At 42.9% G+C, this 19,885-nt stretch overlaps 1 protein-coding gene across 1 annotated transcript in view; it reads left to right on the top strand.

Moving 5' to 3' along the window:
• Positions 1-19,654, top strand: part of LOC110489431 (brevican core protein) — a 39,835-nt gene extending 20,181 nt beyond the window's left edge. Inside the window, exons 4-14 of the mRNA XM_036971024.2 lie at positions 10-184; positions 566-693; positions 1,673-1,966; positions 3,663-5,267; positions 7,911-8,891; positions 12,953-13,060; positions 14,238-14,396; positions 14,966-15,048; positions 15,187-15,331; positions 15,645-15,827; positions 16,540-19,654. Of these exons, the coding sequence (XP_036826919.2) occupies positions 10-184; positions 566-693; positions 1,673-1,966; positions 3,663-5,267; positions 7,911-8,891; positions 12,953-13,060; positions 14,238-14,396; positions 14,966-15,048; positions 15,187-15,331; positions 15,645-15,827; positions 16,540-16,619 (3,941 nt within the window). The 3' untranslated portion in view covers positions 16,620-19,654. The remainder of the gene's footprint in view (positions 1-9; positions 185-565; positions 694-1,672; positions 1,967-3,662; positions 5,268-7,910; positions 8,892-12,952; positions 13,061-14,237; positions 14,397-14,965; positions 15,049-15,186; positions 15,332-15,644; positions 15,828-16,539) is intronic.
• Positions 19,655-19,885: the final 231 nt, after the last annotated feature.

Genomic DNA, 19,885 nt, shown 5'->3' with positions numbered 1-19,885 from the left:
TGCATGTAGGTGTGGTCTTCCACTACAGACATGCCTCTGGTCGCTATGCATTTTCGTTCAGTGAGGCCCAGGCGGTGTGCGAGAGCATTGGGGCACACATCGCTACTCCCGACCAGCTTCTGGCAGCCTATTACGATGGCTATGAGCAGTGTGACGCCGGCTGGCTCGCTGACCAATCTGTCAGGTATCCACAACTTGTCTTATAATACAAAGACACATTTCTTAAAGGTGCAATACTTTGTTTTGACTAATTCACACGCCTATAGGCTACTGGGAATTTTGAATTTGGCCCACTGTGTGGTATGTAATACTATTTTCTGGCAGACTGTATGTTGACCTGAATCAGTTTCACTCTAGCCCTGATGTTAATTAAGCTAGATTTCCTCATGAGCATTATCATGGCTTACATGTGTAAGATAGGGACTCTATTTGGTCTGTGTTCCCAACACACACATCAATTCCCGCTAACAGATTAAAAAACAATGACTGAGGCCCCTCACCTATCAGAGTTAGTCTTTGCAACATTTTCTTAGCACAGGAAATACTAATATTTTCTATTTCGCAGATATCCAATCCAAGTTCCCCGGGAAGGTTGCTATGGTGACATGGATGGTCGCCCGGGAGTGAGGAACTATGGGACACTGGAACCAGAGGAGCTGTTTGATGTGTATTGTTATGTGGAGCATATTGATGGTAAAGAACAACAACTTGTGAATAGCTTCCCGTAAAATAGTGACAGTGTGATTAGCTCCCCGTAAAAAGGCAGTGTAAATAGTGACAGTGTGAATAGCTCCTCGTAAAAAGGCAGTGTAAATAGTGACAGTGTGAATAAATGTGATTCTACTGAGCAATAACATATGTTTGTGTCATTGTGTCTAAAAAGAATAAAGGACAATATGTCATTTTGCCAAGACAGATGTTTTGTCATTGTACATCATCATGTGTTCTGAAGGCACTCTATAAAATGACTGTGTTGGGTCTCCTTAAAGGGATAGTTCACCCAAATTGCAAAATTTTCTTACCCTCCAAACATTCTCTGAACAAAGTATGACAGCAATCCATGCTTTCATTTAGTTTCCCTGGTACTGTTTCCACATGCTAACCTTTTAGTATTCAGCATTTGTGGCACCATCCGAGTCATGGGACCGATATTAGCATTTTTCACGCATCATATTCAAATCATTTTTAAGTGACTTTGTTGAGCTTCACAATTTTAGATACTTTCTGATTATTTGGACATGACGTGCAAAAAATGCTAACATCGGTCCCATGACTTTGAATGGGATGTGTGCCACAAATGCTAAAACATGGTAACAGTGCCAGGTAAACTAAACAAATCATGGATTGCTGTCATAACTTTACCATAGACCACTTACAGGGCAAGGAAACCAATATATCATTTTTTAATTTGAGCGAACTATCCCTTTAAGTTACAGGCATGTAGGGATTTTAGCTAGTGGACAGAATACACACTTTAGATGAGTCAGATCATTTGTATTTACAGGTACAATACATATCAAATACTGATGTCATTTTCCCAACCGAGATCTCATTCTCCCATGTGTTCAGCCTTTTGTATTTTTCCAGATACTGCAGAAAAATTAAGGATCTAGGACAATCGTTCGGAATCTAAATCCCATTAGGACTCTAACACATTACCTTTTTTGTGCAGGGGAGGTGTTCCATGGCTCTGCCCCTAAGCAGCTGTCATTGAATGAGGCTTGGGCGTACTGCGAGAAGGAAGGGGCAGAGCTGGCTACCACAGGGCAGCTGTACATGGCATGGAGTGAGGGTCTGGACCGCTGCAACCCTGGCTGGCTGTCTGATGGCAGCGTGCGCTACCCCGTCATCACCCCTAGAGCGCGCTGTGGAGGTCCACAGGCAGGGGTCAAGACCCTGTATCGCTACAGCAACCAGACAGGCTTCCCTGAATCCTCCAGCCGCCATGATGTTTACTGTTTCAGAGGTCTGAGTCTTGTACTGGACTAATTAGTAGTTAACCTCTATGGGACGGTTGAGCTAATGTGATTAGCATGAGGTTGTAAGTAACAAAAACAAATCCCAGGACATAGACATATCTGATATGGGCAGAAAGCTTCAATTCTTGTTAATCTAACTGCACTGTCCAATTTACAGTTGCTATTACAGTGAAATAATACCATGCTATTTTTTGAGAAGAGTGCACAATTATGAACTTAAAAATGTAATAATAAACCAATTAGGCACATTTGGGCAGTCTTCATACAACATTTTGAACAGATATGCAATGGTTCATTGGATCAGTCTAAAACTTTGCACTTAAACTACTGCCATCTAGTGGCCAAAATCAAATGTGTGCCTGGGCTAGAATGACATATTATGGCCTTTCTCTTGCATTTAAAAAATGACAGTACAAAAAAAAAAAAAAGAATGTTTATTATTTGTATTATCTTTTACCAGATCTAATGTGTTATATTCTCCTACATTATTTTCACATTTCCACAAACGTCAAAGTGTTTCCTTTCCAATGGTATCAAGAATATGCATATCCTTGCTTCAGGTCCTGAGCTAGAGGCAGTTCGATTTGGGTATGTCATTTTAGGCGAATATTGAAAAAAAGTGTTGGCTCCTTAAGAGATTTTAAAAGAGATAGCAAAGTACTTATTTGAGGTCTGTTTTGTACTGGACTAATTACTAGTTAAAAGATTCTTAAGAGTATATTGACGCACCCGTGGGTTAAACCTTAGTAAGATAATAATAAAATCCCCATCAAAATCTGTCAGTTTAAGCTAGAGATATCAGTTTTTTTTGCATGGGCTGCGTCTCAGTCCATAACAACTGTCTATGTCGGCCTTCCATATCTGCGGTGGAAGGTGGCCAAGCTACAGTGGTGTTTGTCAGACCATGAGACATCCCGAAAATCGGTTTTCTCGCAAAAACGGATGTAGCATCTGAACGGTTTGGCCTAAAAAAATGTTATGACCACTCTATGGAAAAGGGAGACCCTCACGAACACGTTTTCTGTTTATCTTTACGAGGACACTGGTCTCGTCTGAAGGTAACCCATACAAACAAATGGAAGTGTGAAGGTCGTTTTGTGCCTACAAAAATAAGGGTTTAAATATGTGAAGAATTTTTTTTAAATGTATCCTGAGCTTTCTTATATCTCCTAAAAATAAGACATGCACTTCAAAACATTATTTCTTATGAAGTTTATTGTTTTACTATTTTTTGCCATGTTTGAATGTGTTATTCAATGCGTTTCTATGGGCTATAGTCGTAAAGTCCTAATTCAATATTTAATCAAATAATGTAAAAAAAAAAAATGTAAAAAGTAAAAAAAAGTTGATGCCTAAATGGGTCCTAAAATTCTAATCAGATATCCATATGATCCATGGTATGACCATCTTAAAATATTTCCATATTCCCCACAAATTTTAGAGGTCTGTTTTGTACTGGCCTAATTAGTAGATAAAAGAGATAGTATAGTGCCTATTTCAGAGGTCTGTTTTTGTACTGGACTAAATAGTTGTTGCATATATAATAGTTTTTTTTATTGCAAGATATTTGTTAGATTGCATGCTTCTATGGATTATTTTGTGTTATGCAGAGAATGTCTTAGTTTTATGTTCATTCATTAAACAACCTCACTGAGTCTCCTGTCCACTCCCTGTTCTTCTCAGGTAATGGGAATCCTCACACGGATGCCCCCATGGACTACATGGCCACTGAACCAGAGGACATCGGACAAGATATTGTTGTTCTTATGGAGCCTGCGGAGGAGCTCCATCCGAGCCTGGATCCAGAGCAAGTGGAGCGAGAGGCCCAGAGTGTCCTGCAATCCCTCCCCGTCTTCCAGTCAGCCCCTGCTCGGGAGGACCTGCAAGGATCTCCCCCTACTTCCATGTCAAGCACAGAGGTCCCACTCACCCGTACAGCTTCCACCCAGGACCTCCTCCAGCCTTTTGATGAGACTTCACTTCCTGTAGAAGAACTCTACCACTCCCAGCATCCTACTTCACTTCCCAGCACCTCCAGTGAGCCAGACTCCCTTCACGAAGGAGACTATCACTCACATAATTCTACTTCACTTCCCAGCACCTCCAGTGTGCCAGACTCCCTTCACGAAGAAAACTATCACTCCCAGCATTCTAGTTCATTACCCAGCACATCCAGTGAGTCAGACTCCCTTCACGATGGAGACTATCACTCCCAGCATTCTACTTCCCTTCCCAGCACCTCCAGTGAGCCAGACTCCCTTCACGAAGAAAACTATCACTCCCAGCATTCTAGTTCATTACCCAGCACATCCAGGGAGCCAGACTCCCTTCACGATGGAGACTATCACTCCCAGCATTCTACTTCACTTCCCAGCACCTCCAGTGAGCCAGACTCCCTTCACGAAGGAGACTATCACTCCCAGCATCTTACTTCATTACCCAACAACTCCAGTGAGCCAGACTCCCTTCACGAAGGAGACTATCACTCACGGAATTCTACTTCACTTCCCAGCACCTCCAGTGTGCCAGACTCCCTTCACGAAGGAGACTATCACTCCCAGCATCCTACTTCATTACCCAACACCTCCAGTGTGCCAGACTCCCTTCACGAAGGAGACTATCACTCCCAGCATCCTACTTTTTTACCCAGCACCTCCAGTGTGCCAGACTCCCTTCACGAAGGAGACTATCACTCCCAGCATCCTACTTCATTACCCAGCACCTCCAGTGAGCCAGACTCCCTTCACGAAGAAGATTATCACTCCCAGCATCCTACTTCATTACCCAGCACCTCCAGCATGCCAGACTCCCTCCATGAAGGCAACTCCAGTTTCTACCGACTCGAACTGGAAACAAGCCCAGAATTCCCAGAGCCGTCCTACAAGCCACACATACATTACCAGCCGATGCCAGAGATTAACCCGGAGGAACCCGACTACCAGCAGTCAGGCTCTTCCAAGCACTTCCAGCCAATGCCAGAGACCAACCTGGAGTTGGATCAACTGGAAGCCAACTACAGCACAACAGCAGGTAACCAGAGTCATCGGGAGATAGCACAAGAGACTACCAACATGGCCTTTGACCCCATAGAGAATGCTACCGAGGCACGTGACCCCACCGCAGAGAGAAGACACAAAGAGGCGATCGTGGGAGAACTTGAAGAGACATCCATCTCGACCGAATCCCTGGGTGAGCTTGATCCTCACCCAGTCGGGTCTTCACTCTCCCCCCACGGAAGGGCAACCTCAGTGTGGTTGCCCTTGGATGGATCTGGAGATATGTCCCAAGGTATGGATACCTTGCAGCAGACACTCCCATCCAGAGCGACCCACAGCTAGTACATTCATCTTGGGGCGGCAGGGTAGCCTAGTGGTTAGAGCGTTGGACTAGTAACCAAAAGGTTGCAAGTTCAAATCCCCAATCTGACAAGGTACAAATCTGTCGTTCTGCCCCTGAACAGGCAGTTAACCCACTGTTCATAGGCCGTCATTGAAAATAAGAATTTGTTCTTAACTGACTTGCCTAGTTAAATAAAGGTAAAATAAAATTAAGATAGCCAGGCGAGACAACCACATATCACAGTCAAACACATATCACATACATAATTCAATGCAAAATACGATACAAAATGCATAAAAATGTATGTGTGCCTCTTCACAGTCCCCGTCGTGCCGTTAGTTGTTATTTTATCACATTTTTAAATCTGGTTTTATTTGCAAGCTTTAGTTACCTGGGGTGGCTGAGAGTTCCATTTAGTCATGGCTCTATTTAATATGGTGTGTTTCCTAGCCTAAGTTCTGGACCTGGGGACTGTGAAGAGACCTCTGGTTGCATGTCTTGTGTGATACCGATGAGTGTCCCAACTATGTGCCAACTGCTTGAACAGACAGTTCTGTACCTTCAACACATAGACCACTAGCGATGCAGTCAATCTCTCCTCAACTTTGAGACAGAAGAGATTGACATGCATGTCATTGACATTTGCCCTCTGTGCACATCTAAGTGTGATACGTGCTGCTCTGTTCTAGACCAACTGCATCTGCCCATTGCATGAAAACATGCTTGTTATTTTAGAAGCAAGTGTACTTTGATCATACTTGAAAATCGTGTATAATGTAAAAAATAAAATCAATAATATCTTAGATGTTACAGATGTTTTTGATCTTATACAGTGCCTTGCGAAAGTATTCGGCCCCCTTGAACTTTGCGACCTTTTGCCACATTTCAGGCTTCAAACATAAAGATATAAAACTGTATTTTTTTGTGAAGAATCAACAACAAGTGGGACACAATCATGAAGTGGAACAACATTTATTGGATATTTCAAACTTTTTTAATAAATCAAAAACTGAAAAATTGGGCGTGCAAAATTATTCAGCCCCTTTACTTTCAGTGCAGCAAACTCTCTCCAGAAGTTCAGTGAGGATCTCTGAATGATCCAAAGTTGACCAAAATGACTAATGATGATAAATACAATCCACCTGTGTGTAATCAAGTCTCCGTATCAATGCACCTGCACTGTGATAGTCTCAGAGGTCCGTTAAAAGCGCAGAGAGCATCATGAAGAACAAGGAACACACCAGGCAGGTCCGAGATACTGTTGTGAAGAAGTTTAAAGCCGGATTTGGATACAAAAAGATTTCCCAAGCTTTAAACATCCCAAGGAGCACTGTGCAAGCGATAATATTGAAATGGAAGGAGTATCAGACCACTGCAAATCTACCAAGACCTGGCCGTCCCTCTAAACTTTCAGCTCATACAAGGAGAAGACTGATCAGAGATGCAGCCAAGAGGCCCATGATCACTCTGGATGAACTGCAGAGATTACCAGCTGAGGTGGGAGACTCTGTCCATAGGACAACAATCAGTCGTATATTGCACAAATCTGGCCTTTATGGAAGAGTGGCAAGAAGAAAGCCATTTCTTAAAGATATCCATAAAAAGTGTTGTTTAAAGTTTGCCACAAGCCACCTGGGAGACACACCAAACATGTGGAAGAAGGTGCTCTGGTCAGATGAAACCAAAATTGAACTTTTTGGCAACAATGCAAAACGTTATGTTTGGCGTAAAAGCAACACAGCTCATCACCCTGAACACACCATCCCCACTGTCAAACATGGTGGTGGCAGCATCATGGTTTGGGCCTGCTTTTCTTTAGCAGGGACTGGGATGATGGTTAAAATTGATGGGAAGATGGATGGAGCCAAATACAGGACCATTCTGGAAGAAAACCTGATGGAGTCTGCAAAAGACCTGAGACTGGGACGGAGATTTGTCTTCCAACAAGACAATGATCCAAAACATAAAGCAAAATCTACAATGGAATGGTTCAAAAATAAACATATCCAGGTGTTAGAATGGTCAAGTCAAAGTCCAGACCTGAATCCAATCGAGAATCTGTGGAAAGAACTGAAAATTGCTGTTCACAAATGCTCTCCATCCAACCTCACTGAGCTCGAGCTGTTTTGCAAGGAGGAATGGGAAAACATTTCAGTCTCTCGATGTGCAAAACTGATAAAGGCATACCTCAAGCGACTTACAGCTGTAATCGCAGCAAAAGGTGGCGCTACAAAGTATTAACTTAAGGGGGCTGAATAATTTTGCACGCCCAATTTTTCAGTTTTTGATTTGTTAAAAAAGTTTGAAATATCCAATAAATGTCATTCCACTTCATGATTGTGTCCCACTTGTTGTTGATTCTTCACAAAAAAATACAGTTTTATATCTTTATGTTTGAAGCCTGAAATGTGGCAAAATGTCGCAAAGTTCAAGGGGGCCGAATACTTTCTCAAGGTACTGTAGATGTTTGATCTTACAGATGTTACTCCTAACTCCTTTTCTCAAAAGTATGTACTTTGTCATTGTAGGGCTGTGTAGAACTTAAGACTTGATAATCATGCAATAATAATGTATATCGTACCTTCTTTACAGAGATTGACCTAGGTGTCCAGCAGGGAATGCACACAGACAGATCCCCCACCTCAGAACCCTCTGACTTCACCACTCACATGTCTGCTTCCCCTGGAGCCACCAGCATCTCCAATGAGCAGCAGACGGGAGTTCCACATTCAAGCAGCATCTCATCTGGACTGGATCATTCTGAGGAGCTGGGACTGGATGTGTACTCCACAGTATTCCGTCCACCAGTAACCTCCCAGGGAACTTCCTCCGCTAGACCGGAAGGCAGCACCAGTCTAGATGTCGAGGGTATCGTCAATCCAGAGAGATTGGAACCTTCAGGAGCAGTGGAGCTGGCACCAGGGGAGTCTGAAGAGGAGCACCTGGGGTCTGGAGTGGAAATAGCTACGACTGAGTCTCCAGACCTGTCCACCACCTCCCAGCTGCCTGTCGAGTTTACCACAATGGGCTATCAAACAACGGCCATGTCCAGAATAGAGGTGGATCCCACAACCACGGACCCTGAAGAAGACGGAAGTGGACATGAGCCAGGCACTGATGAACCATCCCTCGGAGAAAAAGTTACAGTCTTCCCCCTTGAGTCGCAAACAACCAGTTGGGATCTGCACCGTACCACCTCTGCACCCCAAGAGTCTCAGGACGACCTTGAATACAGCGGGGAACCCGCTTCCTCCTCTTCCCAGACAGAGTTTCCAGACTCCTCAGCAGAACCTGAACTGTTTGGGTCAAACTCCTTGTCCACCTCAAGTACAGATCCTACCGCTGCCACTATGTCCACATCCACCGTGTACACATCCACAGAGTGGGCTACACAGACCTGGAGCCCCGTCACCTCCACTACACAAAGTCCCCCAGAGCCAGAGAGGGTGACGGCTCTTAAACGCCCTGTGGATCATGGCCAGATGGATCTGGAATTTGGCCTCACCCAGCCGCCAACCCTGCTCATCTTGCCCAATGAGAGAGCTGCTGTGGGCAGTTCCAGGAAGATTTCAGGTAACACTCGAGCCACCCTAACCAGCCTAACCACCCTCCTCTTGCTGCTCGACACGGCGATGCACTAAACCCCGGCCTCTCCCACCCCAAGCTGCCTTGCTCCATTTTCTGTAAACTGCCACCCTCCCAACGGCTCCCCCCTCTTCGTCTGTCTCACTGTTTGTCTCAGCAGCCCACTCACCCTCCTCCCCCTCCCTCCCCCTAAAGAGCACCCTGCTCCTTGTGATGCCCAAGAATTGAGCATTGAGAGAGATATGGGACAACCCCCTTTTGACATTTGTCAAACAAACCAGTCTTGCGGTGCATGATGTTTTTTTTTCACTCAAAGATTGACTTCTGTGAAGTACTGTATTGCCTGGACACACCATTTCTGTGAAAGAGAATTGCTATGCTTGATTGTCTCCCTCTACTCTTCCTGCAAGAGTGAAGTCCAACTTGCACCATGACCGTCCTGAATGTTTTTCCATTCAAACAGTCAATTTCCTCTTACCGGGGGGCCCATATTAGTTTCAGCACAATTCCAAGTGGGGGAAAAAAAACAGTGTTATTCAACCGGACAAACATTTGTCCTTGCATTGTAACTCCACTAACTCTGAATGTAACAGCACTGACTCCCAAATGCAACACCGCTGACATTTTATTGGTCACGAACACAGATATTATTGATTTAATAGAGGGACAGTATCCCAATTACAGAACATCAGCAACTTTTTAAACTAACTCAGCAGCTATTGAGTTAGTTTCTAGTGGAGAATGTATGGCAAAGAATGTGCCTTTCATAACCATAATAAGGGAATATCTGGTTTTCAAGTCTTGTAGATATGTAAATGACATCTATCAGAATATGTGTAATGTTATTTGAGGTGAAAATGTCTGTACTGCCATCAATCTCCCATTGTAACAGGACGTACCATTTGAAAAATGACAATGACCTCCCAGATGGCGGTCTGATCATAGTTTCTCCAAAAATCTTTTAAACATTTGTAATGAGTAAGAGTTGCTAAATGCAAAATGGAAACTATTGAGGCTGGTTTATTGTTTGACGTGAAAGTGTAGTCAGTGTGGCATGATTAGTGCCATGTCATCTAAAATGGGTCTTTGCAGATTGTGATTGTACTATAGATGGAGAGTCAGAAGCAGCATCTCACAAGCACAGCTAACAGCATGGATTATTCTTTAAACATGTGTGCTTTCTCCTCTAAGGAATTAACTCATACAGGACGGCCCAATCCATAAAACCATTCAACTAACAGACCATAAACCAGCCTGTTGGATAACTTGCACAGAATTGTATAGAATGTTACATTTGCCTTCTCGTTTTAGTAAATGTGCCTTTTCACAGAGCCGTAACCATTAAAGGTGAAAATCTAAATTAGAGGACATGGCCTTTAATATTAGGTTTACTTTGTCACTGGTGCTTTACATTCCTGACAGGTTAGGTAGATGTTTCCCTTTTTATTTTTAATTTCACCTTTATTTAACCAGGTAGGCCAGTTGAGAACAAGTTCTCATTTACAACTGCGACCTGGCCAAGATAAAGCAAAGCGGTGCGACAAAAACAACAACACAGAGTTACACATGGGATAAACAAACGTACAGTCAATAACACAATTTAAAAAATGATGTACAGTGTGTGCAAATGTAGTAAGGTTAGGGAGGTAAGGCAATAAATAGGCCATAGTGGCGAAATAATTACAATTTAGCATTAACACTGGAGTGATAGATGTGCAGATGATGATGTGCAAGTAGAGATAATGGGGTGCAAAAGAGCAAAAAAATGCAACCCAGACAGGAAGATCACATCAGTGACTCAACCCACTCAGGTGACGCAGAGGGGTATGAAAAAGCCCCAGTAAGCCAGTGACTCAGCCCCTGTAATAGGGTTAGAGGCAGAGAATCCCAGTGGAAAGAGGGGAACCGGCCAGGCAGAGACAGCAAGGGCGGTTCGTTGCTCCAGAGCCTTTCCGTTCACCTTCCCACTCCTGGGCCAGACTACACTCAATCATATGACCCACTGAAGAGATGAGTCTTCAGTAAAGACTTAACGGTTGACACCGAGTTTGCGTCTCTTACATGGGTAGGCAGACCGTTCCATAAAAATGGAGCTCTATAGGAGAAAGCCCTGCCTCCAGCTGTTTGCTTAGAAATTCTAGGAACAATTAGGAGGCCTGCGTCTTGTGACCGTAGCGTACGTGTAGGTATGTACAGCAGGACCAAATCAGAGAGATAGGTAGGAGCAAGCCCATGTAATGCTTTGTAGGTTAGCAGTAAAACCTTGAAATCAGCCCTTGCCTTAACAGGAAGCCAGTGTAGGGAGGCTATCACTGGAGTAATATGATCAAAGTTTTTGGTTCTAGCAGCTGTATTTAGCACTAACTGAAGTTTATTTAGTGCTTTATCCGGGTAGCCGGAAAGTAGAGCCATCTAATGGCTAAAATACTGGGTTGGGTAATCTGTTCCTACATCTGTACATCTGTAGTTAAGGACAACTTCTACATCAAATTTTCTCGACACTGAGTTAATGCCAGATGCAGGCTTTGTGAGTGTTGTTATCAACTCAATATGTGAGCTTTGGTGCCATCTACTGGCTAATTGCATGCTCATCTAAAGGAAAGGAGAATTGGGAGTTAACTTGTGGAATAGACCACATCAAATCAAACCAAATTGTATTTGTCACATGCGCCAAATACAAAAAGTGTAGACCTTACTGTGAAAGGCTTACTTACAAGCCCTTAACCAACAATGCAGTTCAGGAAATAGAGTTAAGAAAACATATTTACTAAATTACCTAAAGTAAAAAATAATTGAATAAAAAGTAACACAAGAATATTACATAACAATAACGAGGCTATATACAGGGGGTAATGGTACCGAGTCAATGTGTGGGGGTACAGGTTAGTCGAGGTCATTTGTACATGTAGGTAGGGGTAAAATGACACCAGCTGGAATGCGGTTTTAACCAATCAGCATTCCGGATTAGAACCACCTGTTGCATAATGTCCGATTTGCGTGTCCTCTAGTCTGACACATGAGGCAATGTGATGCTTTCAGTTAGATTATTTTTGGTGTTATTTTGGTGATTTCACCCATTTCCACACCAAATCGTCTAATGTCTAAATCTCACTCGCTCACTTCTGGTTCCAGCCCAGGTTACATTTACAGTAGATTGCAGAAATACCACTAAGGTATGAGGCATCCATAATGTGTCATAGTTCATTTTTACAATTGTCAGCACTCTTAACACTGTACTTTGGTAATGTGTTCTCAAACCAAAATATAACATCTACACAGAGATACCTGCAAAAGTATAACAAATGCAAAACAGCATGAGAGGTTAATTGTAGGTAATCAATTGCAGATAAAGACAGTAATACTAATTCCCTTGCACTCTATCACATCACCTTCATCATCACAACACTGAAATCATCATCGTAATTGGCAACGTGATAGAAATGCCTTAGTCATCCTTGCCAGAGAGGGCATAATTATCCTGAGAGTTAATAAGTACTTGCCCTGGTGAATAGCCAGGGAGTCAGTCAAGGTAATGGTGATATATTCAGCAGATATGACAAGGACTATGTTTTTTTTATTTTTTATTATTTAACCTTTATTTAACTAGGCAAGTCAGTAAAGAAGAAATTCTTATTTACAATGAATGCCTACCGGGGAACAGTGGGTTAACTGCCTTGTTCAGTGGCAGAGTTACAGATTTTATCTTGCCAGCTCGGGGCCCAACGCTCTAACCACTAGGCTACCTAGTGAACATCATTCTGGCAGGAGACGAGGCACCTGATTGGGCAGCCTTACAGACCTTCACCAACTTTTATTTTTCTTTACGTCATCTCTGAAACTCTTTGTCTTCAACTCTTTTATCATCATACTCACATTCTTTGCTGCAGCTGCCCTCCCTGCTTTCTACACACTAGGCTGTAATTGTATGATATTATCATTGTATTGTTATTTTTACTACAGTACAACTTTATTATTTACCAGTATTACTACAGAAGTAGGCTGCATATGATTATCAGAGCTGGCAGGACTGGCCTCTTGCTGTGTTTCAGATGCTTGTCTGGAGGACCCCTGTGCCAACGGCGGCACCTGCGTCGAGATGGGCGGGAGCACCAAATGCCTCTGTTTGCCCAGCTATGGAGGTGACCTCTGTCAGATGGGTGAGCTCCTCATTCAGCTGTTACCGTACCTCTGTAATTGTAAGAGTGCTATTAAACATTGTTCTACTGCACCAGGTGGCAGAATACTGGGCGACAGGTAGTCTAGCGGGTTAAGCTCAGGGATTTGCAGGTTCAAATAGTTGAAAAATATGCCAATGTGCCCTTGAGCAAGGCACTTAACTCTAATTGCTCCTGTAAGTCACTCTGGATAAGAGCGTCTGCTAAATGACTCAAATATAATGCAATGCACCACCACATTCAGTAATAATAATTGTGGGTTTGTATGTAATGGAGCAGATTGTCAGGCTCCGATGAGTGGATCCACATTCCAGTTATTTTCGTAATAAGGAAGTAATTGGATATATACGGCCAAAACATTAACAAAGTAACAGGTCCTTCATTGTTTTGTTTTTAGAAGGTAGGACATTTGTACTAGTCTAGTAGTACTAGTATATTAATAACTAGTAGTACTATTAACTCAATTAATCAAAATATAAATATTACACACTGTGGCTTTAAGAGCCCATTAATCACAAAGACCCACCTTGTTTTGAAGAGGACAATCCAAGAATGGCTGTTCCATCCCTGAGCCCAACTCAAGAAAGAACAAAACCTTGTTTTTGGAACAATTGTCCCCTTCAGTTCAGTCGGGCGAAGCTTTTTCTTTGAGACCTGCTTGCTATGCCACCATGTTCCTGTCACATAGATTTAGGGATGTGAAAATAGAGATGGAAAGAAGGTGAGATGAGAAGTGTTCTTTAGATGGATGAACCTCATGGATCCATCTGCTCAGGGAATCAGGGAAACTGTCTCCCTGGGTTAGAATCATCTAGTTTCAGAGTAAGGCCAGGATTCAATCAAAGGCCATTTTCCTGACATTGGCGGCGATCACATTCACGTCAACACTGGGCATGTTGGCTCAAGCTTAAACAATTTCCTTCAAAGGTCACGTGTATTGAACTTGTCGATAATGCATCGTTGATTGAATCCCGGCCAAGGTCTTAAGGTAGTTTTTCATTCGGATCCCCTCATTGTTTTTCATCAACACCACCCCTTCACTCTCTTTCTTGTTCAATGGTCAGAAAATCTAAACGGATCTTACCTTTCCCTCTTAATCATTCAAATAAAAATAATGACATCTAGTAAATCTCTCCCTCCCTCCTGTTCTGTCTGTTAGATCTGGAGCAGTGTGGGGGGGGCTGGCAGAAGTTCCACGGGAACTGCTACAAGCACTTCAACCAGCGGCTGAGCTGGGAGGTGGCGGAGCAGCACTGTCGCATGGTGGGGGGCCACCTGGTGTCAATCATGACCCCTGAGGAGCAGGACTTCATTAACAGTACGGTGGGAGTGGTGACAGCGAGCCACCGAACTTCATGCTCCACCTTTTCTCTTTCATTGATAGGCAACTCCCTTTGTTAGCATAGCGTACCATTTTACAGCATATTAATACATTGGAAATGCAGCAGCCAGCTCTCAAGGGTTTGTGTGTGCTATTTATTAGCGTAGGAAGGCCCATGACCCTGCTGTGCGGAAGTGCTACATGCAAATGCTAATCTGGTCCATTAAAGAGGTAGTTCAGCAAAATGACTAAATAAATTAGACGCACGCTTACTTTTAACCAGAGTGACAGACTGTGTTCTAAGTCACTGTCACCAACTGCTGACATTAGCATTCATTGCCAAAAAAAACAATGGGAGTGATGGGGGCAGCTATAGCAGGTTCTAAATTACATGGTCACATGACTTCCGAGTAACTTCATGCCCAGTCAATTGGAAACACAAACCCTGGCAGAGGTGTTGATATTCGCAGCGGAAGCACAAAGACAAAGGTCTACTGTATAATTTCTTCGAGACGTGGCAAGCCTACTGCTTGAAAAGCAAATAAAATGGCTTATTCTATCCGCAGATAACTATAAGGAGTATCAGTGGACTGGACTGAACGACAAGACCATCGAGGGGGATTTCCGCTGGTCCGATGGTAACCCATTGGTGAGTCCAGACAGATTGGGTTGACATAGAAAAAGTACTGTGTCGAAACATGTCCACAGGATGGCATGCAGCTACAAAGACACAGGAACACAAGACATAAACAACTACAGCTCTGTGTCTCTTACCTTGTCTTCACAGCTCTATGAGAACTGGTACAGGGGCCAGCCTGACAGTTACTTCCTGTCTGGAGAGGACTGTGTGGTGATGGTGTGGCATGATGCCGGGCGCTGGAGTGATGTGCCCTGCAACTACCACCTGGCCTACACCTGCAAGAAAGGCACCTGTGAGTAATGGACAGGATGTTACGACAAGCAAGCACCTATCTACCAGTGCCTTTACATACCTGTAACTACCTCTGTGCAATAGATTATATTGCTACAGTATACAGGCAATAGGTCACAGAGGTAGTTAACTTAGAGGTATGTAGAAGTAGCAGTAGATGTTTAATGTACACATTCAATACAGTCCCAAACTAGTGTAATGCTCAAAACGTAACTGAATGTGTACATTAGGACAAATAATCGTTCAACTTTTCATTCATATGTTTTTGACTTAGAGGACATTATCACCTACAGTCTTTGTAACTCCTCCCACAGCTTCATGTGGCCCTCCCCCCAAAGTCCGGAACGCATCAGCGTTTGGCAGAATCCGCCAGAGGTACGAGACAGACGCCATTGTGCGCTACTACTGTGCCCAGGGCTTCCAGCAGAGACAAAACCCTCTGGTCAAGTGCCTGCCAGGTGGCAAGTGGGAGGAGCCCCAGATCCTCTGCATTCCTGGTATGAACAGTTCTCTGATCAGCCCACCTATCTCTAATCCATGACCATGTTCCATTGCACTTCTGATATTGCTAAATATGACTCAAGAACAGTTATTGGGATACAGTTCATCTCTCATGACAGACTGTCAGCAAGAATCTGCCTCACTAAAGAAATACTGAAGAATTGTGATTTAGTACATCAGTCTCAGTGATTATTTTAAAGAGCTAAGGAGATGCTTAAGAGCAGAAACATGTTTTTTTAAACTGGAAAGTTAGTTGTTGTTCTGTAGTGGGGAGTTGCTGAAACTGCTTTAGCTCTGGAGGAAAACATCAATCTTTGGGTTCAAGGCTGGGATTCTATCAATCGCATTGTCGACAAGCGCACTGCACTTCACTTTTAAAGGTAGTTTACACTTGAGCCAAAATCCGCAGCGTTTACTGCAAATTGAATCTACACGACCGTCAGGGAATTGCCTGTAGAAGGTACAGTGTCAGCTGTCGACAGTGCTGTGCTCTTGTTGAAATGTGCCTTTCAAGTCAAGGCAATGCCATAACAGCAGGCAAAGCCAACCCAGAAAACTAGTGTCTAAATCGGACAATGTTCTCACTCTGCACATTATGGGGGGGGGACACAAGATAAATGTATGAAAGGGGTGTACATATGAACTGCCTTTTTATCCAACAGATTTGTCAGAAGTCTTTATTTTCAACTTGTTGGGGTTTTCTTTCAGGGGCAGGAAACACAGCACAGGTAGCAGGAGTAACATCACCAACAACAGGAAACCAGGAGCTGACTGGAGAGGAATCATAAACAAAGAAAACGCCTCAATACTGGGACATCAAGTGGAACTTTTCAATTCCATACCATGTCCCATTACACTTCAAGAGTTTTCTTTCTTCATTGACCAGAGATCTGAAATGGCTGAACATGTGAAGGCAATATTGTGATCTTGAAAGGAGACAAGGAAAGAGTATTGGGACACAGGGTCAGTTTGGCTTTACATTCCTACTCCTCATCGAAGCACATCGATCTTAATCTGTAGTTGGGATAGCCTGGGCTTTAGGGTCTCTTGCAGCCCTACATAGGATGCCATGAATTGCAATGGTGTGCTAGAATGCGGAACACGGAACATTTTCCGTGAAAAGTCCTTGGGCTTTCCGAAAATCCTGTCACTGACGCGTGTCTATTATCAGTAACTCCTTGTCCATCCATCAGGATTGTACACTATATATATATAAAAGTATATGGACGCTGCTTCAAATTAGTGCATTTGGCGTTTTCAGCCACACCCATTGCTGACAGGTGTATAAAATCGAGCACACCGCCATGCAATCTCCATAGACAAACATTGGCAGTATAATGGCCTTATTGAAGAGCTCAGTGACTTCCAACATGGCACCGTCATAGGATACCACCTTTCCAACAAGTCAGTTCGGCAAATTTCTGCCCTGCTAGAGCTGCCCCGGTCAACTGTTAGTGCTATTATTGTGAAGTGGAAACGTCTAGGACCAAAAACAGATCAGCCACAAAGTGGTAGGCCACACAAGCTCACAGAACGGGACAGCCAAGTGCTGAAGCTCCAACTGTGTTAGACAGTGGTAGGATACACGGTAGCTCGTCTTGAGAAAATTTGGTTCAGACGGTTTCTTTAACGATATCCACACATTGTACAATCCAGAAGGACGGACAAGGAGTAATGGGTTATAAATATGCCTTAGGTAGCAGGATTTTTGGAAACCTGGATGCCAAAGGATTTTTCACCAAATATGTCCCGGGCTCCAAATTATAGCGATCTAGGATGCCATTTCATTCAATGTGCGATGTCAACTGTAGGCCCAGGACTCTTGTTGGTTTTAAACAGCCGTCATCACGCTAACGGTGTCAATCATTGTTTATTGACTATTATTGGCAAATCAGCTTTATAAATCCACCCATCATATTTTAAACAACAGCTGGTCTGTTTGCAATTCCATTCATATTCCATCAGCTAGGGATTACCTGGGGTCTGTTCAGGAGGGGGAATGTTACAGAACGTTCAGATAGAAATGTATTGTGTAGAACAGATGTGATTGTCCAGCCTGGCCTCAGAGCCATATTAAATATACTTGATGTATTTCTGAGCACCTCCAAGACGTATGATACCTACTAATGGTCTAGTTACTTGAGACAGAAACTCCAAGTAGGGAGGTTGGTCAGGGAGGATGGGTGAGGGTAATCTGCGACAATCTAGCAATCCAAGGTTTTGCATGTGTCATCAGGGTCATCTGTAGCATTTTAGCTAACCCTTATTCTAAACTTTACCCAATTCAACTAACCTGCTATGTAAATTCACCTAACCTTTGTCGTTTTAGTTCTCCTAACCTTTGTCGTTTTAGTTCTCCTAACCTTTGTCGTTTTAGTTCTCCTAACCTTTGTCGTTTTAGTTCTCCTAACCTTTGTCGTTTTAGTTCTCCTAACCTTTGCCGTTAGTTCCCCTAACCGCCCATGTAAATTCTCCCTGTAATTCTCCTTTGTTGTTACAGAGCAACAAGGAACCTGGCCTCAGATAAAGACCTGCAATACTATACGTCCTCCAAGACGTATGATAAGTTACGTCACCCAATTCGTATGTTTTGTATGACCGGGTAACACCTATGACACTGTACGTCCTCTAATTTGAATGATATTGTACTACTGCTATTCCATTTAGAATCTAATGCAACGTATCATACTAAATTGAGTCTTAGACTGTCACAGATGTATGTACAGAATAATATGAATTGCCCTGAGACCACATTGGATTGCCTGTAGACTTGGGGACGAATGTAGTTCTATTAATAATATTTCTACCTGCAATGTTTTTGAACCTTTTTGTCTCACCGAGTACACTCCAGGACAGGTGAGTCATTATTGGGATGTTTGGTTGAGTGTCAGGGAAGACACACAACAGACTCTGTGGTCCATATCCAAACCTGTCCCACGTCACAACTTCTAGGTCCTTTGAGTCCCCTTCATAGAACTAAAAAGGACTGTATAGGTGTACACAATATTGTGGGAACTCTGCCAAGCCTACCAGAGGGCTAGGTGAGGCTATTACCACATTGCTGATACCAATCCAAATATTTCAGATCCACAAGGTGACTTGACAAGGTCTTTAGAAATGAAGCAATGGTTGGTTTGGAAATGGAGCATCGAAATCCCTGTCCTCCTAGGAACCCATATCAACTCTTCAACTCAGCATTATTTCCATCTCAACTTTCTCACAACCATAGATAGGCCTTCTTAGACGTTTATCATCAACAGACTTTATATGAAATATGGTGCTCACACCCTTGCCTGATGCATTTTGACCTCCTTTTAAATCGCAAAGAATCAAAATGGCACGTTTGTGCAGTAGGATGTCAGAAAACAAACTGAAAACAAAACAAACGACTCCAAACACAGCATGTTTATAAAGCCAATTCCATTATCAAACTAAAATGTACATTTCACACAGTGGTTTATTTATTCACTCTTAACTATTTTTGGGTGAAAAAAGGCTAGAGTGGGTAGCCTGCAATTGTTTTTACAAGGGTGACAATGTCTTTACTGTACGTATCAATGATATTGGTTAGATTTTGTTTCAAAATATTGTTGAATTACTGTCCACTCTTCCCTGTGATAGATGCCCTACATTTTACTGATACAGTCCTATGAAAAGCTTTATGTTGTAATAAAGTTTTGTAGAATAAAGCAAGGACTTAATCAGTATTAACCACAAAGCCATTTTCAGACATATTTTTTGTTTGTTCTTTATTTTCCGATTTTATAAGTATCTTTTCCAGTAACACTCTTCCTTTATAAACAAAATAAAATAACAGAACGTTTCTGTGACTGTTTGTGTGGCTGTTTAGTTGACGTGGAGCATCAACTGTTGAGAGGTAGTCAGAGGTTCAGATGCATAAACATTGTGGAATTTATTTAACAGTCCAGGTGATGATGAAGACTATATCCAGAGGTTGTATTTACACTGAACAAAAATACAAACGCAACATGTAAAGTGTTGGTCCCATGAAACGAGCTGAAATACAAGATCCCAGAAATGTCCCATACGCACA

Source organism: Oncorhynchus mykiss, chromosome 30 (assembly GCF_057628025.1).
Source record: "Oncorhynchus mykiss isolate SJ-2025 chromosome 30, ASM5762802v1, whole genome shotgun sequence".
NCBI lineage: Eukaryota > Metazoa > Chordata > Actinopteri > Salmoniformes > Salmonidae > Oncorhynchus > Oncorhynchus mykiss.
The sequence above is the reverse complement of the archived record's forward strand: the minus strand, read 5'-3'. Positions and strand labels throughout refer to the sequence as shown.